The sequence below is a fragment of the Asterias amurensis genome, chromosome 20 (assembly GCF_032118995.1).
Source record: "Asterias amurensis chromosome 20, ASM3211899v1".
NCBI classification, from domain to species: domain Eukaryota; kingdom Metazoa; phylum Echinodermata; class Asteroidea; order Forcipulatida; family Asteriidae; genus Asterias; species Asterias amurensis.
The window spans coordinates 13,436,216-13,454,420 of record NC_092667.1 but is presented as its reverse complement, the minus strand read 5'-3'; the positions used below and the strand labels follow the sequence as shown (position 1 = coordinate 13,454,420).

Below are 18,205 nucleotides of genomic sequence, written 5' to 3'. Positions count from 1 at the left end.
CTGTTTTTGCCGTATTTTGTTTTAAAGAACAACAAACTAACACAATTTCAGCAGAACGCACATTGAATGTTTTCCCCAAGTTCACCAGCAAACTAACGCCAAAGTAAAAAATGCCATTCCTTGGGGGTTGCGTGATTGGCCCCTTTCCAAAAATATTATTTTTTAGAAAGGGGAAATTTAATTTACAAACCGCGCGCAAAACACTTAAATTCAAGCTTCAACACAGTATTAAGCTCGCATACACAACTCGGCTCCAACTGGTGACAGCTAATAAAGCAATTGCCCGAGATGAATTTCAGCATTGATATCCGACTCGAAAGTTTCTTTAAAAAAAAACTATGGGATCGCCCACGGACATTGAACTACAACACTGTGTGGATCAGTTCAAGAACGGAGCCTCGTTCCTAAAAAGTCACAAGCTTTTTACTTGCACAACAATAATACCACACTAGTGTAAAAAGGCACCACCTCAAAAGTTGCAGAACGGGCAGGTCACGAGTTTAAACCGGTCACAGAAATATAAATTCTTTGTGCACCATCGTGCTAGAATTCAGAGACGATGTTTGGAATTTTGTTTACTTGCTGGATTCATACAGCATCCAAGGCTTTTTGCGTTTTGCCGGAATAAGTATATAATTTTATACAAAGGAACAATAACGACACCTCCATAATGATAATTCTTGGGGGTGATCAATGTTAAAGGCACTGGACAAGAAGTTGTCAACGACCAGTATTTCCACTTATTATTCATCGAATTGCAATAGGATAGTGAAAGAAAAACACTATTGTTGCAAAAGGCCTACTCTGTGTGCTTTCAGATGCAAAGGTCCAGGCCTGAAGTAGGCCCATTTTACTATTATTTTTGAGTGCGGAGAAATTAATTCTTTCTCAAAAACTACGGTACTTCATCAGAGCTCAGAGCGAGCCGTTTCTCACATTTTTTTTATTTTACCAACAACTCTCCATTACTCGTAATTTTTTAAGGCTCACAACGATATCTTTTGACATTACCAATAGTGTCCAGTGCCTTTTGATGGTGTCGTTGATTGAGTGTTGACTATTATTTATCAACTACACATTGTTAAAAATGGGCGTCAGCAGAGAGACTTCCAGCAAAGTTTGAACGTCTCAGAAACAGCTTGTTGCAGTTCCTTTAATTAAGGTATTTTATTTAGTTTAATTAGTGCAGCGGCAGTTTTAAGTCACGGTGACGCCATTATGCAGTTGGTGCTTGTTCTTTTGTGGTCGTGACATGTTTTTTAATTTTTTTTTAATAGACCCCTGACTCAAAGAGTCAAAACGCGAGCTCACTGAGACTAAGGAATAAGAAGTTCTGGCAAATTTTAAAACGATCACTTGTTTATTTTTTACATCCTATACCAAGTACTGGTCGTGATCTTCCATCGTCTTCAAGGAGGTCAATAAAAAGTTGAAAACAACACCGCAAACAAATTGAACAGGTTAAAATTAAACAACATCCCATATACATGTAACATCACCTTTCAAAGAATAAAACCCTTAAACAAACCCAAACAACAAAAACAACTCTTTGCACAAAAAGAGAGCCTGTTGACTAGACTCCCTCGGTGATTCAGGTACTTTGGTTCGGCGAGATGGTGTGATAAACAGGTGTAGGGGAAAACTTTGTAAAAAAAAAACACGCCTTGTTTGGCGAACTCACTCAGGCAGCGTCAGCGATGTTTTTTTTTTTGGTGCACTGACACTTTTTGTATTCAAACTGTGGTTTTGGTAAGATCATGGTGGTAGAAACCTCTGCTGTAGAATGGCAAAGGGTGGGTTCGAATCACAATCGAGTAATAATAGTCTTGTTTTTTCTTTCACAGTGCCAACACGGTTGTAAGGGTTAACCAAAAAGAAATACTGCATAGTGACCCCTCACTAAAAGTAAACACGCTTTTTGCTAACTCAGCATCAGCAATCGAGTGTGCACAGGGGTAACTTTTTCGATCAAAAATAGCACTTCATTGTATATAAAACAGCTCTGAACATTAATGATAACAAATTGAGCTTTATTGTTTGTCCATGTCCATCATTGTGAGAGCATGGAGGAGAGGGCACTTTCAATTCACAATTCATTCATTTATTCAGTGCTCACAATCCGGGCCAATCCAGAAAAATCCAGTCTATGCCGACCGGTTCAAACCAGTGCCTGTGCGTGTCGTCTGCAAAATAATCAGCTGGTTGTCACTCTTTCTCATAGAAACCCGCTAAAGGAGTAGGGAACCAGTGGGGTGTGACCAGACGATTGTTATGCGCACAAGGAGAAAATGTGATTTCTGCGCAGACACAAAGGAGGGATGACACAAGCTCCTCTTGTTGTACACAAAACCAGGACCCCGGATCGTCTGCACCCAAACCCGCCCCATCGATGCACACCTGCATAAAAGTGATTGAGCGTCTCTCTGCGAAAATTGTAAAGCTTCCACTCAACGAATCAATGGTTTATCCTTATCTACTTTCTGAGATATGAAAATGTAATGTTCTGAGCATGCAAGGACCAGTTATTGTTTAACAAACGGACGCTGTCAAACGGCATATGGTTGTACTGTACAGTTGATTCGAATTGCCCTTTTACTTTCCCACTCGTGAGCGCCAGTACACTGCAAAAAATAGTGGAACTAACTTTGAATAATTAGTATAGGAACGTTGACAAACTGACATTGAAATGTGTGTTCCTTGCCAACAAATGCAAGCTAGTAGCTCAAACACTAACTCGCCACATACTGCTCCCGTACACCCCGACAACAACAACACGACGACCAATGGAGACCACCACCACCACCGGGGCCTTGTTGTCCCAACACACACCGGCTACGACTGTCTCAGCCCGGCGCTTCGAGCCCCACACCAGCCCGATGTCATCATCGGACATCTCCTTCAGAAGCGAGAATGTCAAAACTCAAACACCACAGAAACTGATGCTGAACACCGCTTGAGTCGGCTCACCCTCGCTAGACTCAAAGTCGACTCTTTCCTTGATACCCACTGGGGTTGGGTTTTGAGTGTTTCAACATTCTTGATGTTTTTCATGATTGTTGGATGGGTTGGCTGTTACAGTGTGTTATTCATCAGTCTTCAGGATGAATTTGGCCGAGGTGCTACAGAAACAGGTGAGAATGGTTCAGTTTTTGTTTATTCATGATAAGTTTTAACTTAGGTGTTTATTTTTATACAGTCTGTTTTCAAATAAATTTGATCTGTGTCATGTTATGAAGTTGTTATCAGATAATAAAACACCCTTTTATCAGTATTGCAAACAATTTTAATATTAATATTTGATATATCTCTCTTTACACGTGTTGGATTCCCAAGTGTTTACTCAGTGCATCAGAAAAGTGCCACTCACATCTATTTTTATCTTTTTGTCCCTTGTTGAAGATTTTGATTGATATTGTTTGGTGAGTTGACAATTATTATTATTATTATTATTATGCACATCAATTTGAATCATTACAAATCTTTTTGCCTCAAAACAATTAATCAAAAAAATTGTTTTGTTATTAAGTCATGTAAAGTATGCATTTTATTTTTTACATATTCTTGTGTATAAACCAATGAATTTGTCTATTGTTTCCACCACAAAACTAAATAATTTGTGTAAGTTATGAAGTCAAAATAAATATTGCTTTTTTATAATTGTTTAAAGCAATATTTATTTTAACCTCTTAACTTTAAAAAATGTATTTGCAATTAGTATCAAGTTATTTCATTATACAATACAATCCTGTATACCATTTAAAGTTATTGGATTTTTTTTCTTCCAAACTTTGATATGTTGGCACAATTTCATACCTTGAAAAATTGATAACTTTCCGTATCACGCCACCCTTTTTTCATACATTTTTACAAAAAGGGATATCTCATTGAGGTAAAATTTCCAAGTTTGTATTCTGTGACTTTGTTGGAGTAAAAATTCCAGAATAGTGACCCCATGGTCAGACTGACCTTTGATCCCTGAGCCATTGTATTCAGTTTCCAGAAAAAGCTCTCCTCCCTTGTGGTTAATTCAATGTGTTATTGCGCAAACCATTACAATCATGTGTCAACACTGAACAAAGTTTGTACAATACAACAAATCTACATGTAACACTACCGGATGCACGCACTTGTCAATGTATCATAATTGCATGAAAAACTACACCTGATAAAATCTGGTGAATTGTCATCAACCCCTCTAGCAAAACAAAATTGAATTTTTGTAATTTTTATTTTTTATTTTACCACAATCTTGTTGCAAAACATTAACTCAAAGGCAAACTATTCACATATTTAATAAAACACTGAAACCATTAATTAAAACCATAGTTTCCTGATTGGTTTTACTACTTTTTCTTCCAAGTGGGGAACTCTCTATTAACCCAATTGATACTTAACCTCAAAGAATAATATATATGAGTATTACAATTGGGATCCCTAATTTCTAAATTCAACTTTCCACAAAACAACTGTTTTCCATGAACCCGCCTAACTTTATTTTTCAGGGGTATCAGGTTTGTAGAAAATATTGAAAGAGTGTGTTATTTGTGTGTATGTATTGCTTCTTACTTGCGACTGTTTCCCACTTCAGCGTATAGAGCTCGTGGGAGAGACACTATCAATGCATTGTCATGGAAATTGGTCTGAAAAATATCAACCAGATGGGCTTGTCTAGATGGAACATCCGATGGGTTACACGAAGGATGGCAGATTCGGAGAGAAAGTGATGTGACGAATGCAATTTATCTCAGAAGCATTGTGAGATCGTGAAGTTCTTCTTCTTACTTCTACGTGGGACTGTCACCGCTGGCATGGAAAAACAACAACTACCCCACACACCCTTCATCACACCAAGCCAGGTCTTTCACCATGCCGGACCTCTCACCACATCAGGCCACTCACCCTGCCAGCTCTCACCACGCCAGGCATGCCAGGGCCACTCATCAGCCCAGGCCTTTCGTCACACCTCGGGAGTCTTGGCTGAGCAGTATGCTGTAAAAACCGTGAAATTGTTTTAATTTTAAATATTTATTTTATTGTTATGTGATTGTACATCAGACAATCTCTTTGAGCAACCCTCACATAATTATCAATGTAAAAAAAAAAAGCGGAAAAAAACCCACTATGTACACCGGATGAACATTATGTGACAATAATAACTTTTCTTTCCCATTTAGCAATATATGAATCAACGGTTGGAGATGAAGTGCAATTTTTCTTTAAGTTATTTTAATTTTAATTGATTAACAATTGGGAATACTTTTTTGACCAAAACAAGAGCAATTGTTTTTTTATTCATGAAAAAAAAATAAAAATTGAAGTGATTATCATTATAATGATAATTATTATAGGCTACTGACTATAAAAATATAGAAAACCAAAAACCGAGGTTTTGGTTGAACATAGAGAAAATTTCTTAAATTTTTCAGGGGTTATGATATACAAAAATTTCTCCTCAAGAACATTTATTGATATCTAAGATCAGCATTTTGACGGGTTGTTTACAAGTGTGTTGTTTGTTTGTCTGTGCTTTTTTTGAATAATTTTTTAAGAATTTGGAAATGCAATCCAGTGTGCTGTTTCAAGTGTCAAGATCTTAACCAAATTTGGTTAAATTCCAAAGTTGCATTCAAAATACCACCTTTAATAAATTAACAAACAAGTTCTTTACAGTTCTTTCAACTTCTTTTTAAAAATAGTGGCCATAAAAGGATTGCATTTTGAAATCTTACTCTGCATATTTGTTTTGTTCATACATATTTTGTGTTAATCCATTTCTGTAGAACACTTCCCTTTCATTCTTTGCACCATGAGGAACATCTTAACAATGATTTTGTCTTCAAAGATAATACCGAGGCTCACCACAGTTCATTGAAAATAGCAAAAATAAAGAAAAGAAAAAAAAACCCACAAAATTTCATCCATGAGGGGAGCAAGGCCATTTTCATTTTACAAAAAGCACCTTCATTGTGAAATCTTTTTGTCTATATTGGACACTTTTGAAGGGGCACCAAGGTCAAAACCAGGGACAATGGAGGTCATGACCTCCGTGACCTCCGTGACCTCCATGTCATTCCAGGCCTGTGCCCAAAATGCAAATGTGACGAAGGTTCGACTGAGGAGAGGAAACTTGCTTTCCTGGAACTAAAATCTCACCAATATCAACTCAAAATAATATTACAGATAATAAGATTACTAACAACCTAATATAGGATCCAGCACAGCAAAGAACTAAATGAACGTAAGAGCAAAAGTTTGAAGAATAAGAGAGTTTCACGTCTCTTAAATTTTGAAGAAGAAAAAAAACCCTAAAACTAATAATTTTGTAAAACAAACTTCTAACATCAAAACCCTGAGTAATGCATGTTACCTTAGCTTTGTTCGTTTTAAGATGTCGGTTTGTCTGTCTGTTTTGTCTCGGTCTAAAATTGTGCAAAGGTATCCTGTGTGAGTGTGAAGTTAAAATATGGACTTGTACTAACTGTTGAAGCATATATACAAAAGGATTCACAGTAACTTGACCGCAAAATGTCCCAACATTCAGAATTGAATCGTTACAAATATTTTGCTGACAATATTATTGTTGGAGTCAAATTTTGATTCTTTTCCAAACAATTATTGAATGCAAAGTGAAAATTTTAATCCAATTTGACTAAACTCAGACGATACCTTCGTGTGGCTTTTCTATGTTGTTTGCTTTTATGAAAAAACTAAATTTATTTTTTTAATCACTTGTTTGCCTAATGTCTAGTGATTCTTTTTGAAGGGAAGAGGGATCTAGTAGTTGCAACACTAAAAAAAAACCAAAAAGACACTGTCAACTGCAACAAGAATTATGATTTCTGGTTTTGATTTTAACAATCAAACTTTGGCTAGGTTATTAATCCACATCATTAGATGTAAACTTCATAAAAAAGTGATAATGACAGTTAAGGCTAAAAGCATGCTAATAAGTTAAACAACAGTTCAAAATCACTCTAAAAATCAAGTTGCAATCCCAAAGATCTTTAAACCTTTCAGGGACACCTTTTTTTGAAAACATCTGCTAACAAGTAATTTTTGTCAACAGTTACAAGTTAAAAATCCACGAAACAAGTTCAGTTCTTGCAACATCATTTGCTCATTTTCAAAACTACATTTACAATATTGCGACAAATCATTCCTGAAAGTAAGGTCAGGTTGGGCTAAAGTGGTTGTTTCCCTCACCCCATAGCTTGTTTTTATTGCCTTCTATACCCAATTATTGGAAACAACTCAAACATTGAAATGTTTATGTTAAAGGCTTGGAGCACAGTCATGCCCACACTGCCCTTACTAACATTGTTATTTACATCAAGCAATCAACCCAAATTCAACCCAAAGTCAACGCGAAAAGAACAAAAATCACATCACAGCCAAAAAATAACTTGATGAATCGAAGATTAACACCTACTCTTTCTTCTCTTTTTGTTCCTTTTTATCTCTCCCAGGCTGGGTCGGAAACCTTGTGTACATTGTTGGCAGCTTGAGCAGTCCGTTGACGGACTGTTTCCTTCGGAAGCTCTCTAACAGGACGACTTGCATCATCGGCATCATCACTTGCTCAGCGTCTTTGGTTTCGTCTTCGTTCGCTCCTCAGCTCTTCTACCTCTACTTCACATTCAGCTTACTCTACGGTGTCGGATGGAACCTCATCTTCAAGGGGAGTATGGATCTGCTCATGAGGTACTTTCCGGGCAACAACTGTATGCGTGCCACTTCCTTCGTTCTGACAGGTTCTACTGCTGGTAAGAGTGTAAACAATAGGGAAAACAAAAACAGGCATTGCATTTGACAATTACCTTAGGTATCCGGCGCTTTTGTTAAAAGCACTGGTACATATGGTAGTTGTCAAATACATGTACAATGCTTTTCACATCCAAAGGGCTTCTTAATGCGCCCCTTTTTCATTACCCCTGGCCGCTGGGCCATTTAATTAGTTCCTTAAACCATCTCAGCTCCCTGAGGAGTATACAGCATGTGCAGTGGACACTATTGGTAACTACTCAAAATAGCATAATATTTTTTGGGGTAACGAGCCATGGAGAGCTGTTGATAGTATAACCCATTGTGAGGATGGCTCCTCTGAAGTTCACATACAGTTGAAGAGCTAATTTCTCACTCAAATATTAAAAGACTTCAGGGCTGAAGCCTTTCATTAGGCATCTGAAAGCATACACATGGGTGCAACAAGGGTGTTTTTTCTGTCAGTATTCCCTTGCAACTTCAATGACCACCATTGAGACAAAGTTGTTCACAGATTTTTTATTTTGTGCACATGCTGGGATAAACCAAGTGAGAATATCGTTCTTTTACAATTACCAAAGGTGTCCCCAGTTCCTTTAACTCCAGATTAACCCCTTAGTGATCATTGATCAATCAATCAATCAATCACCTGCCGGGAAGGCCCAGACAAAACAAGGGCAAGTTTAAGTCAGAAAGGAAGTTGTAGATTTATCTTGACTCATCTTTGGGAAGCTGTAAATTGTTAGAAAAACCATCATGGAGCCAGGGTGAAGTAAACGACCTAGAAATGATTCATTGATTAACAGCTACTTTGGAAGAACTGGCTTGATACTTCACGGAGGCAATGGAAGGTGATTGCCTCCATGCCCCCTGGTCGTTGCATTGGTGCCCTTGAAGTTCTCAAGTAGTTCCTCATTTGATGCCCTTTATACCAAGGAAATAATGCCTTAGTGGTGCTATTGCCCTTTCAAAAGTTAAGCTAAATGCCTGGGTCCAGGTTCCATTGTTTGTCATTGAATCCTGAGTCCCACCCGGTAACAGAATGCCTCTATTTTCTCACTTCTTGAAGGCCTCTTCTGTTGGACACCCATCATTACCAAGCTCCTTGATGTAGTGGGCTGGAGGATAGCCTGCCGCATTAGCTCTGGTCTCATTCTCCTGCTCTGCCTCTTCTTCGCCCTACCCATGAAATCTCCGCCCCACGACAACACAAAGCCCTCTGCACCAAAAGACGACAATCAACATCCACATCTTAAAAACTCGCTCAAGAAACTAAGAAAGCTGAAAGATGAGATTGTGTGGATACCACAGAAAGAAAAGAGCATGCTCAGAATGCCAGAGGCCTGGTTGTTTGGTTTAGCCAGTTTGGCTCCAGCTATAGGCATGGGCTTTTTCAACGTGAACCTTGTAAGTATTGCTGTTGCACTTAAGAGCTTTTGCTTAAGTCCAGGGGTTGAGAAATGCTCAGACATTCAGCTGAACTCAGAAATGTGTTAGTCTGCCTTAGTCTGTCTTGCCTTCTCCAGATACAAAAATCTCTCTGAATCCATCAGATCCAGGGGTTAAAGCCATCTTTTAAAATGAGTGTTTAATCTTTTTGTCAGACTCAAAATTTTAAACTATGTGTTTAATCTTTTTTGTCAGACTCACGCTGCAAACAGCTATCATCATCTCCAATTCTTATGTTAAAATGTCATTTTTTTATACCCATTATGACCCATGACCCAAGAAAATTTAGAGTTAAACAATGTACATAGCGACAGTGTTTGTTATTTCAGAAAAAAAAACCTGCAACGCTTATTTTCCATTGTTTTCAGCGACGAAAGCAATAGAAAACGACCAATGAAGGGGGATGTCTGCTATCATATTATCAGAAATCTCCCACTATTTCTAAATTGTCATGACCAGAAAAACCAAGGTTTTATTTAGCTCATTTGTTGACAATTTGCAGAACTTTTGCAATGGTTTTGGTGTAGTGAAGAATAATTATTATCTAGTAATATTATATTAAGTATGTGGCTTAAACAGTTGATAACGATGAAATAAGGCTGTTTTTTTTTTTTTTTTACAATTGTTCTATTCATATAGAGTAATTTTAGAGCCTGGATGGTATGTTTTGTGGTTGGGATTAAGTGCTATAATAATTGCAAAAGTTTTAAGACTAAACAAACTTTCCAATAATTCAACTTGTTTTCAAGTACCTTTGGAGCTATTGTGACTAGAACGGCACCAAGGTCAAATTTCATGGCTCTGCTTACCGCTGAATTATCACGTAGGATCACCATTCTTTGCTTAGAGAGCAAGCGGTAAACTTCTGCACTAGCTGTGTAAGCAAATATTCTCTGCTAACCTGTGAAATACACTTGACGTAATAAGGGGATTCCCTGCTTCTGCAAGTGCTGATTCTTTGCAAAGCCTGAATTGGGCCCTGGTTTTGATTTTATGGATATTCATCTAAGTCATTTGTAAAAGTTTAATATCTGAAAGTTGGTTGTTAACTTTGAAATGATATGGTTTAATTTGAAACTTTGTACAATATTATTGTCGTTTAACTTGATAACCATTTTTGTTGAATTCTTTCTTTTGAAGGAAGGACTTTGTGGCTTTGAAACACGACTACTTCACAATTCACCAGGATCATCATCATAACATAATTTTAACCCTTTCCTTTGTTTGTGATTTTCAGGTGAGTTATGTCACCAGTTTGGGCCATTCTAGCCACCATGGTTCAATGGTGGTTACCATAACAGCAGCTTCCGAGACCGGCTCCAAGCTTCTCTTTGCTATTATCGGTGACAAATTGCCTTTCCAAAAAGTGCACTTGATCACCGGTATTAGCTTGATCTCCACTTTGATAACGCTGACCTGTGCATTTGTATCATCTTTCCCTCTTGTCTGTGTAGTTGCTGTAGGTACGTAAGACCGTCGGCTGAACGAACCGAATCGAACCGGATAGAACTGGAATGAACCAGCTTAAACCAGAAAAGACTGCTTGCATGTTTTGAATTGTTCATTTTAGTAGTTAGTGTTGAAGTTGGATGGTGTAAGGGCGTTGTCAAACGAGGCAACTTTTACAGGCAACTTGTAGGCAGCCAACTAACTGCAGTGCATGCTCCAGGACCACTTTGGTAGTATGTAGCTACTTAAGTAATTTTTCAAACAATGTCCTACGGCTACGATCCCCAGGAAAAAATATGTGAACATTAAAATATAAATGCCATACTGCTTTGAGATTGCCTGGAGCTGGTTGCCTGTAAGTTGCCTTGTGTAAAAAAGGTCCTAATAGTACTACAACACATTGAGCATTTTTTGAAAGTTTTTTGTGTGATCTACTAGTGGAAAGGACAAACTGAAATTCAAGTTAAGTTAACAACTCAGTGAGCTAGCACAGGTTGTTGTTTATGTTTGTGAACTCTTGAGACATATAGACATACACCATCCATATCTGAAACACGTTGGACTTTGTTTGAAGAAGCTTAAAAAACCAACTGATGAAATGGAACATTATCACCCAGCCTGATAGTTTGGTTTAAATTTCTTTTCCTTTCTTGAATTTTGTATACACTTTTTGATAATATCCTTACTTTAAATCAAATATTTAGAAACAAATTTGCTTGAGATTGCTATTGGTGAAATATTTATTTTTTTGTGAAACAATTTGTTGGAGAATAACACTAACATAATGTTAAAGATACCATATTGTGTTAACATTTTTTGGAGAAAAACCCAACACAAAATTAGTTGTTAAGCAATCAGCTCCTGCCCATTAGACGTTGAATGGTTTAATGAAATGCACAAAAAAGCTTTATATATGTACAAAACAAAATCATTTTATACTCATAAAAGAAATATGATTTAACATAAGTTTACACTCAGAGTATACAAGCTTGAAACAGTTGAATTTGTGTAGCACAACCTGTAGCGCAGCTCTTCCGTATAGCAAAACAGCTTAACCCAAATTCATTTTTGTATCATGGATGGGAGTTACAATGATCAACTTTTTAGTTTTGTTTTATAAACCCTTTAGAGACCAATATTGTCTGAAAATCATCACAATATGTCCATATATGGGCAACTATATTGTTGGATGTTTTGAAAATTGTATGTAAAATATCTGATAAAAATAGTAGATTTTTGGCTTTAATTGTAGCTATTGTTTTTAAAAATAGAAAACAATGGGAAACGTCAATTGATGACACAACCTTTCTTTTGACCTTTTTGGTCGAAAGAAAATGTGTCAAATCTTGCTCTTTCTTTTTGAGCCACTTGTGGCGACTATGGTCTCTAAGGGTCAATTTCTAATTCAAGTCGGGACATGAATATTTACAGCTAGCAGAAGAATCTCAGAGAATTTGTTTAAAGTGGTTTCACATCGGAGTAAAGCGAAATGGAAAACACTACTTTAATATCCCTTGAAGGAGCATATTGCCTTTGGATCGGCACTTAGGGCTGTAAAAAACATTGTTATGAAATTATTATGGTTGGAAATAATATTATACTTTCAATCAATCACATCTCTTGAAATTGTGAGGTGGTTGTTTAATATGATAGAACAGCCTCTGCCAGTTTGTTGGACTAAATCTTTTAGTCCACGAACTGGTGGACTTATATGTCCCATCATTGGTTGTGTTTTCTGTGTCAAATTTATGATTTTTTTGATCACTACTCACTAATTACGACAATTCTTAGCAGCAAACTTTTACAAGATTTAAAGGCTATGTTCCCCTTCTAGGATCTGTGTTTGAAACAGTTACAAAACATAGTTTTTTAATGGGACTTTTTCCAACTTAGAACGAAATAATATTTTTTACATGTTTCTCCATCGCTCAATCTTAGAAAGTTTTTTTTTCTTTGGTGTGGCGTCCATCCAGTGTGAACTCATTTGTTAACATATTTTGTTTTGTTTTACAGTCTTATAAAAAAAAGGCCCCGTTTCCCCAAAGGATTTTCTCCGAAGGAAATCAGAAAATAAGGAACAAGAAAGAAAAAGAGCTTTAATGTAATGAGAATCTTCTCTTTGTTTGTGTCAGGAATTGGTTTTGTGAAGGCAAGTATGAATACCTTGCCATTTCCTGTTGGCATGGAGATATTTGGACCTCGCAAGGCCAGCCAATCGTCGACTCTAATTCTTTTCTCAGCAGGAGTTGGAACTCTTGTCGGTGGCTTTATTATCGGTGAGAATTTACAAGAACAAATAATTATGTTCCTTTGTTTACTTACTTAAAGGTACAGGGGTGGATTTCACAAAGAGTTAGGACTAGTCTTATCTCGAGTTCGGACCAGTTACTCGTCCTAACTTAGGACTACCAGTGCAATTTGTACAACTCCTAGGACTAGCCCTAAGTTAGGACTAGTCCTAACTCTTTGTGACCCCTGGACACCTTTTGTGCGACCAGTATTCTCACTTGCTGTACCCCAACATATGCGCAAAGTAACAAATCTGTGAAAATTTGGACTCAATTTGTCAACAAAGTTGCAAGAGAATAATGAAAAGAAAAAAACCTAGTTGCACAAAGTGTGCTATCAGATGCCTAAATAAAAGGCTTAATTTTTCAGGCGTGGAATTCTTTTAATATTTAAGTGAGAAATTGCCTTTTAATTCTCAAAAACTACTTTACTTCAGAGGGAGCTGTTTCTCGCAATGTTTTGTACTATCAACAGCTCTCCACTGCTCTCCTTTTTATGCTAACAATTATTTTGAGTAATTACCAATAGTGTCCACTGCCTTTGAACAAAAAATCAAGATGAAATCAATGATCTTGACCAGCTAGGTATTTTTCCGTCTTTTGTTTCTTCAAACTCGTCATTTTTTAACATTGACTATTCTGAATTCGCAACTCTTATTTTCTCACTTTGTCAACAGTGTCCAGTGCCTTTAAAATGGTCTAAAATCATGAGAAACTAACAAGTGTCATTAGTTGAGTGCTAAACTGTCAACTTTGTGTTATTATTTTTACAGGCAGTGCATACGATGCCTCCAACTCTTACAACATCTCGATCTACGTCTGCACAGGCTTCTTCCTCCTGACCAGCGGTGCGTTCCTCCTTATCCCATTGATCGCCAAAATCTACAAGGTCATCGGGGTCAAGGTCCAGTTGGATGCGGTCACTGGGACGGCTGAGATGGTCCCGGTAGTGGAAGATGAAGAGTTTATCATCGAGGAAATAGTCACAACCGTCTGAGGTCGGAGACAAATTTGATGCGGCTGGTTGAAAGAAAAACGAAAACAAAGCTGCAAGCTATTTGTGTGACAATGTACAAGTGCAGATGCAAGTGTGGTGTGCATTCACTATGAAGACAAGGGTACATAGATCTATATTCAGCGCGCTGCGTTTAATAAAGGCGTTTGGATAATGCAAGGAAAATGGGCCAGTCTGGCGGACCTTGTATTACTGAGAGTCAACTCTATTATGATATGATAGAGTTTCGAGGGAAACTGTCTACACAAACAATGAAATAAAAAAAATTTACGAAATATTATATTTTGTCACACAAAGCATTAAATGTTGCGTTGGATTTAAGTTGAGGAACAGTTGTGTGTGTTATAACAACGCGTGCCTTTTAATAATTTTATTGTCCAGGAAAATTTTAACATATAGTGTAGGAAACTTGATGGTTTAGTTTTCGAACCAACTGTGATTTCACATCATGGTGCCTTAGATTTATCATGGGAAATATTCCCTCCCACTCCATGTATTAAAATTGTTTTAAAAATGCTAAGAAAAGACTTTAAAAATGTTTGAATCTTGTGGAGAATTTCATTGGAAAACTCTATGTATTGGAAGTAAACTGCTAACAAAAAGTAAGGAAACTTTTTTCAATCCAGTATATTTGTTATTATTTAATACTCTCTTTGTATATGGTAACTATCATTGCAAAGCTGAACTGTTCCTCTTTAAAATGATACCACAATTGCAATGATTACATGTTGGTGGACTTGACCACGTTGATTAGAATGAGCCAAAGTCACAAATCAAATGTACCAAAATTAGCAATTTCGTGTCACTGTGTATTTAGATCGAAATTGATTTGTCATTAATTCTATACATACCAAAGCAGCTGCCAATTGCTTATACTTAATTAATGCCCAAAATGTCTGCAAGATTTGACCTTCTTCAACTGGATCAAATTAAAGGTTGTTTTACGAGCCGCTGTAAGATTTGACTTCCTTCAGCTGGACCAAAAGGTCAAATTGAAGGTCGTATTCCGAACGCCTGCAAGAGTTGACCTACTTTAACTGGACTAAAAGGTCAAAGTAAAGGTCGTATCCTGAGCAGCTGCAAGATTTGACCTTTTTCTACTCGACCAAAATGTCAAAGTTAAGGGTTGTGAATTGATGTTATGTTTCGTAGTAACATAGTTTCTGTGAAACATCACTACTCAAGCCTGAGGGAAAAAAAATAGTAATTTTAGCCTGTATTTTGACGCTTCAGTCTTTAACATGATGACAAACGTTTTCAAAGTGTTCATTTTTTTTTTTTTTTTTTTATTCTTGACCAAGATTCTTTCTGCCATGATGTCTTCAAAATTTAAGTTTTTGAACTTCTGGTGTGTTTTTTTTGGGTAAGGATGGATGCATTCCTTTACTCTGCCTGAAAACAAAACTAATTGCTTGTGTTCATGTTGTAAAATGCATTCCCTACTCGTATAGTAAACAATTTTTGTAAAAATTCTCACTGTTTTTTGTTAATTTTTAGTTTTGTATAAAAATTTGCTCGGATGCACATATTTTTTTCTTTGAACTGTTTCTATCGGATCATTGTAAAACTATTGTAATAACTATTTGGCTAATGACATAACTTAAAAATTTTATTATCATTTTTTTTTTTTCAAATGGAAATTGAATAGTTGAACTATTGTTGTTTTCAATCAATCAAACAATCAATCAATCAATCAATCAAATCACTCCTCCAGTTTGTGTAGACTGCCATCATTCTCGCTGCCTATTCCGTAAAAATGTTTGGACCAATGAAGTTTTGCGAGTATTTAAATGTTGGGACCCATTGAAGTGTGTGATATTTTTCCAATCAAATTTTTATGCACGCTCACATTTGTTTTTTTGGTCAAATTTTTTTTTCTTGCATTCTTGCCAAGTCTCCTTGGGTCGATTTCACAAAGAACATAGGATTAGTCTTAAGAGACATTCAAATCTTAAGGCTTGTCCTAAAGTAACAGGACAAGCCCCAATTCAAGAAAAGACAAGACTTAGCTGTTTATGAATTCCACACCTTGCCATGTACATGTCTGTCATGGTTGGCTGCATATTGCGCCAGGTTACTCTGTAAACCCGAGGTGCTACAATCTAATTCATAATAACTTTTAACATGTCTGTCAAAAAAATATGGATTTCTTCGAACCCTTTTGATGTATTAATAAAGCGCTATATTGTCTGAACTTTCTATATTAACCAAATTCTAACAACTTACCAACCAAAAGGACCTATGGTATAAATGCAAACTAACAGTTAATGGCCTGACGTTTCGACTCTAGCAGAGTCTTTCTCGAAGGCTAAACAAAAAAATTAAAAAGCCAATCATAACTTTCAAAGGACTTCTTAACATCTTTGCACGGCAACTTGATCTACAACGAACTTGCAATTAACTCAGTTGAAGGATATAGTCTTAATGAAATTGATTTTGATGAACCATTATTTTTCTATAACAAAGTTTTACCGCAGATCAATGCATATCAATATTAATAATGTACAAATTAAATGATGGAAAGGTGAAATGCAAGTTGTATTTCCAATATATATTATGAGGAAAGTTTAGCATGATTATTTGTGTGATAATTGGTAAATAATTTAAAAAAGTAAAAAACCTAAAACATCGGAAATTGTAGTGTACCTCGAGCTCTCTAGCAAGCAAGTATTTTTTTTAAATACATGTATGATGCACATAATGCATTATAATATAAAATTATTTTAGATTATATAATTTGTTTTTTTAAATGTACATTAAATGCAAAACCAAGTGCATTAGCCATTGATATTCCTTCAAATGTTGTTACTCCAGTTATGCATGTAGCTACTGAATTTTTCCCCCAAAAGAAAGCTTTGCCAATATTTTTGTATAAGAGATGTCGAGACCCGAAGACTTAAAGGCAGTGGACACTATTGGTAATTACTCAAAATAATTATTAGCATAAAATCTCACTTGGTAACGAGTAATGGGGAGAGGTTGACAGTATAAAACATTGTGAGAAACGGCTCCCTCTGAAGTAACGTTGTTTTCGAGAAAGAAGTAATTTGCCACGAATTTGATTTCGAGACCTCGGATTTAGAATTTGAGGTCCCGAAATCAAGCATCTGAAAGCATACAACTTCATGTGACGAGGGTGTTTTTTCTTTTATTCTTATATTGCAACTTTGACGACCGATTGAGCTCAAATTTTCACAGGTTTGTTATTTTATACATATGTTGAGATACACCAACTGTGAAAACTAGTCTTTGACAATTACCAATAGTGTCCACTGTCTTTAAAGGGGTCACTGATGATGGAAATCTGTAGTGTGTATTTTTGAGGAGACATAGGTTCAAACTGTGCCAAATGGTGTTCATCGGGAATAAGAAAACAATATTAGACAATAGAGTAAATGCTATTGTCAATCTTTGAAGGTATTATCTGGGATCGTTTCTGATAAAAAATATCATTGTTTAATTTTTCATCTTAAAGGAACACGTTGCCTTGGATCAGACGAGTTGGTCGATAAAAAGCGTTTGTAACCGTTTGTTATAAAATGCATATGGGTGGAAAGATGTTGTAAAAGTAGAATACAATGATCCACACACGTATGCCTCGAAATTGCGTGGTTTTTCCCTTTTCTTTGCGAACTAACACGGTCGGCCATTTATGGGAGTCAAAATTTGACTCCCATAAATGGCCGACCGTGTTCCTCTGTTCGGACTTGCACAAATTATATTAAGCGTACATTTTCCGTTTAGGTTTATTCATGTTGGCCACACAAACACCGAGTCAGGCTTTTAGCTCTACTTATCCTTGATGATACCTGTAAAATCCTTGGTACATATTTTGTTTTGTTAATTCTTTATTTATGTACCTTTCCAAAAAGCTTTATGTAGTATTGCATAGTCTTGAATAGGTATTGGGTAATATTTATGAAAAAGCTGCCTTCGTCAACTTGTTATTTTTTTTACGAAAATTAATGTAATTAATTTATTTTGCACAAACGCTTATTTTTTGTTTCCTTTTTAAAATGTAAGTTTTAACAAACTATGCAGAATGTAATTATTTGTATACACTTCAGTTGAAAGTGTAGATGTAACAACCTTTCAATTCTGAGTGCAATTCATATCTGTATTAATAAAGTAAATAATAATGCTTTATAAAAAGAAACTTTTGATTCAGGATTTATTTTATGAAGTGTTATTTCTCAGTCTAATGGGTTGAATCAGGGAAACCCTTAAAATTGTGTTTAGATAT

At 36.2% G+C, this 18,205-nt stretch overlaps 1 protein-coding gene across 1 annotated transcript; it reads left to right on the top strand.

The window, feature by feature from the left end:
* Positions 1-2,319: 2,319 nt before the first annotated feature.
* Positions 2,320-15,602, top strand: LOC139952093 (monocarboxylate transporter 12-like). The gene is made up of 6 exons (XM_071951045.1): positions 2,320-3,131; positions 7,467-7,763; positions 8,831-9,168; positions 10,448-10,673; positions 12,792-12,935; positions 13,721-15,602. The coding sequence occupies exons 1-6, from the start codon at positions 2,687-2,689 to the stop codon at positions 13,942-13,944; spliced, it is 1,674 nt and encodes a 557-aa protein (XP_071807146.1). The 5' UTR covers positions 2,320-2,686; the 3' UTR covers positions 13,945-15,602.
* Positions 15,603-18,205: the final 2,603 nt, after the last annotated feature.